At 37.2% G+C, this 1,869-nt stretch overlaps 1 protein-coding gene across 2 annotated transcripts in view; it reads right to left on the minus strand.

The window, feature by feature from the left end:
- Positions 1 to 1,662, minus strand: part of LOC111492026 (homeotic protein knotted-1-like) — a 2,787-nt gene extending 1,125 nt beyond the window's left edge. The window contains exons 1-3 of one of the 2 annotated variants that reach the window (XM_023141180.1): positions 805 to 1,662; positions 603 to 725; positions 392 to 527 (exon numbers count right to left, since the gene is read on the minus strand). In XM_023141180.1, the coding sequence (XP_022996948.1) occupies positions 392 to 527; positions 603 to 725; positions 805 to 1,224 (679 nt within the window). In that variant the 5' untranslated portion in view covers positions 1,225 to 1,662. The remainder of the gene's footprint in view (positions 1 to 391; positions 528 to 602; positions 726 to 804) is intronic. The other variant, XM_023141179.1, reaches the window with a different exon arrangement.
- Between the last annotated feature and the right edge of the window lie 207 nt (positions 1,663 to 1,869).

Genomic DNA, 1,869 nt, shown 5'->3' on the forward strand with positions numbered 1-1,869 from the left:
TTTTTTTTTTTTTTTTTTTTTTTTCATATTCATCCTACACTAAGTATTATACGTTAAAAAATTAAGACTCTAATTACACATTATTAAACACATCTGAACAAAACCAGCTTCTAAACCATCAAAACAATAAAATTTATCCCTAATTAAGGCCATAATCAGCACTAAATACTTCTTAACATAACCCGTTGAAATCATGATGAAATTCAAATTAGGGTTTTCTTTTCCTTTTTTCCTTTTTTGGTAAGTAGAAAAATCATTGCCCGTAACAAAAGGAACCCCGAAAAAAGGGTATTCCAGTAAACAAGATTAAATGGGTTGCAAATAAAATTTAAAAATAAAAAAAGAGCAAAAAGAGCAAAAAAATTGAAAATTCGAGAAGAAAAAAGAATACCAGATGCTAAGATTTGAAAAGAGGCATTGCAGAGAGTATTGAGCTGAAATTCAATTCTGTGCATGAAATCTGCGGCTTCTCGAATGGGCCTCGTTAGCTCCTCTCTATACTTCACCAACATCCCGTAGTAAGCTTCCTGTTCTCCATTCAATTTCTCTTCTTATATAACTAACAATTCCATTTTTATTTTTAATTTAATTTAATTTACTACCATGAAGTGATCCAGTTCAGGGTCAGTTGAACCGCCGGTGGACGCCGTAGAAGACCGCCGCCGCTGTTCAAATTCCTCCCCTACCGAACTAAGTTTCGCCGCTACCTCTGGAGGAGCTCCGACCTATTGAAAAACAAATTACATTATGAAGAAGGGATGAGAATTAGTTTTAATTGATCCCAAAATAAAAATTTAAAATTACCTTTTGGCAATCCAAGAAGGCTTGGAGGAGGTTAGAGAATAGAGAATGGGAAATGATTTTGGCTTTCATGGAATCCAAATCGTTACTATTATTACCACCTCTACTGATTTGAAACTCTCTCATTAAATGGTAATGAAAGTCATGAACTTGATGATGATGATGATGATTCTGAGACTGGGAGCCACTGGGCTCCACTTTTACAAAACGATCGGACGCCGGAAAGTTACAGTCACCGCCGAGATTAGTGTTTACCGCCATGATCTGATTCCCAACAATGGAGGCGCCTCCGCCATTTGAAGAAGAGGGTCTAGTTACGAAATTGCCCCCAGGAGAAGAAGAATTTGTGGCCAAAACAGGGACTGAAGTGAACAAGAAATTTCCCCTCGATCTATCACCGTGAGGGTTGTACTGATCTTCCATTATAACTTAAAAGCAAAAAAGAAGAGAGAAGGCAGTAGCAGAAGAGAGAGGGAGAGAGAGAGAGAGAGAGAGAGAGAGAAAGGGCAAAGGAATGATTAGAAAACCCTAAAGTGGGAGAATAATTAAACAGTGAAGTTATGGAAAAAAGCAGGCAGTCAACTTCCAAAGGACAGGGCCAAAAGGTTGTGTTTTTGAGCTGGGTTTTTTTCTTCTAACAATTTGGGAAAGAAAATGAAAAATGGGTGTTTCTTTTTTCATAATTCATTTCCAAATGGTACACAAATTAGCTGCTTTCGGAAATTTTTAGGAAGCTGTTTTAGGTAAGGGGTTGCCAAAGTAGGGGATGCGCCATTAAAGACGACCAAAAAGGGTACCTATACCCTGTCGCAACAGGAAGGAGACAACGACGGCGTTGTCTCCGGCAACTTGGGTGGCTGCATAAGACGTGTATGTATGTATGTATGGATGGATGGATGGATGGATGGATGGTCATATATGTGGATGGTTCTTTAGGCAAATTGAATGGGTAACATACGTAATATGGTTCTTTATGCAAATTGAGTGGATAATATTTGGGTGTTATATGGACTTTATATCATTATCCTTTTTTTTTTTTTTTTATTTTTATCTTTACTTTTATTCTTC

The sequence above is a fragment of the Cucurbita maxima genome, unplaced genomic scaffold (assembly GCF_002738345.1).
Source record: "Cucurbita maxima cultivar Rimu unplaced genomic scaffold, Cmax_1.0 Cma_Scf00017, whole genome shotgun sequence".
Lineage (NCBI taxonomy): Eukaryota > Viridiplantae > Streptophyta > Magnoliopsida > Cucurbitales > Cucurbitaceae > Cucurbita > Cucurbita maxima.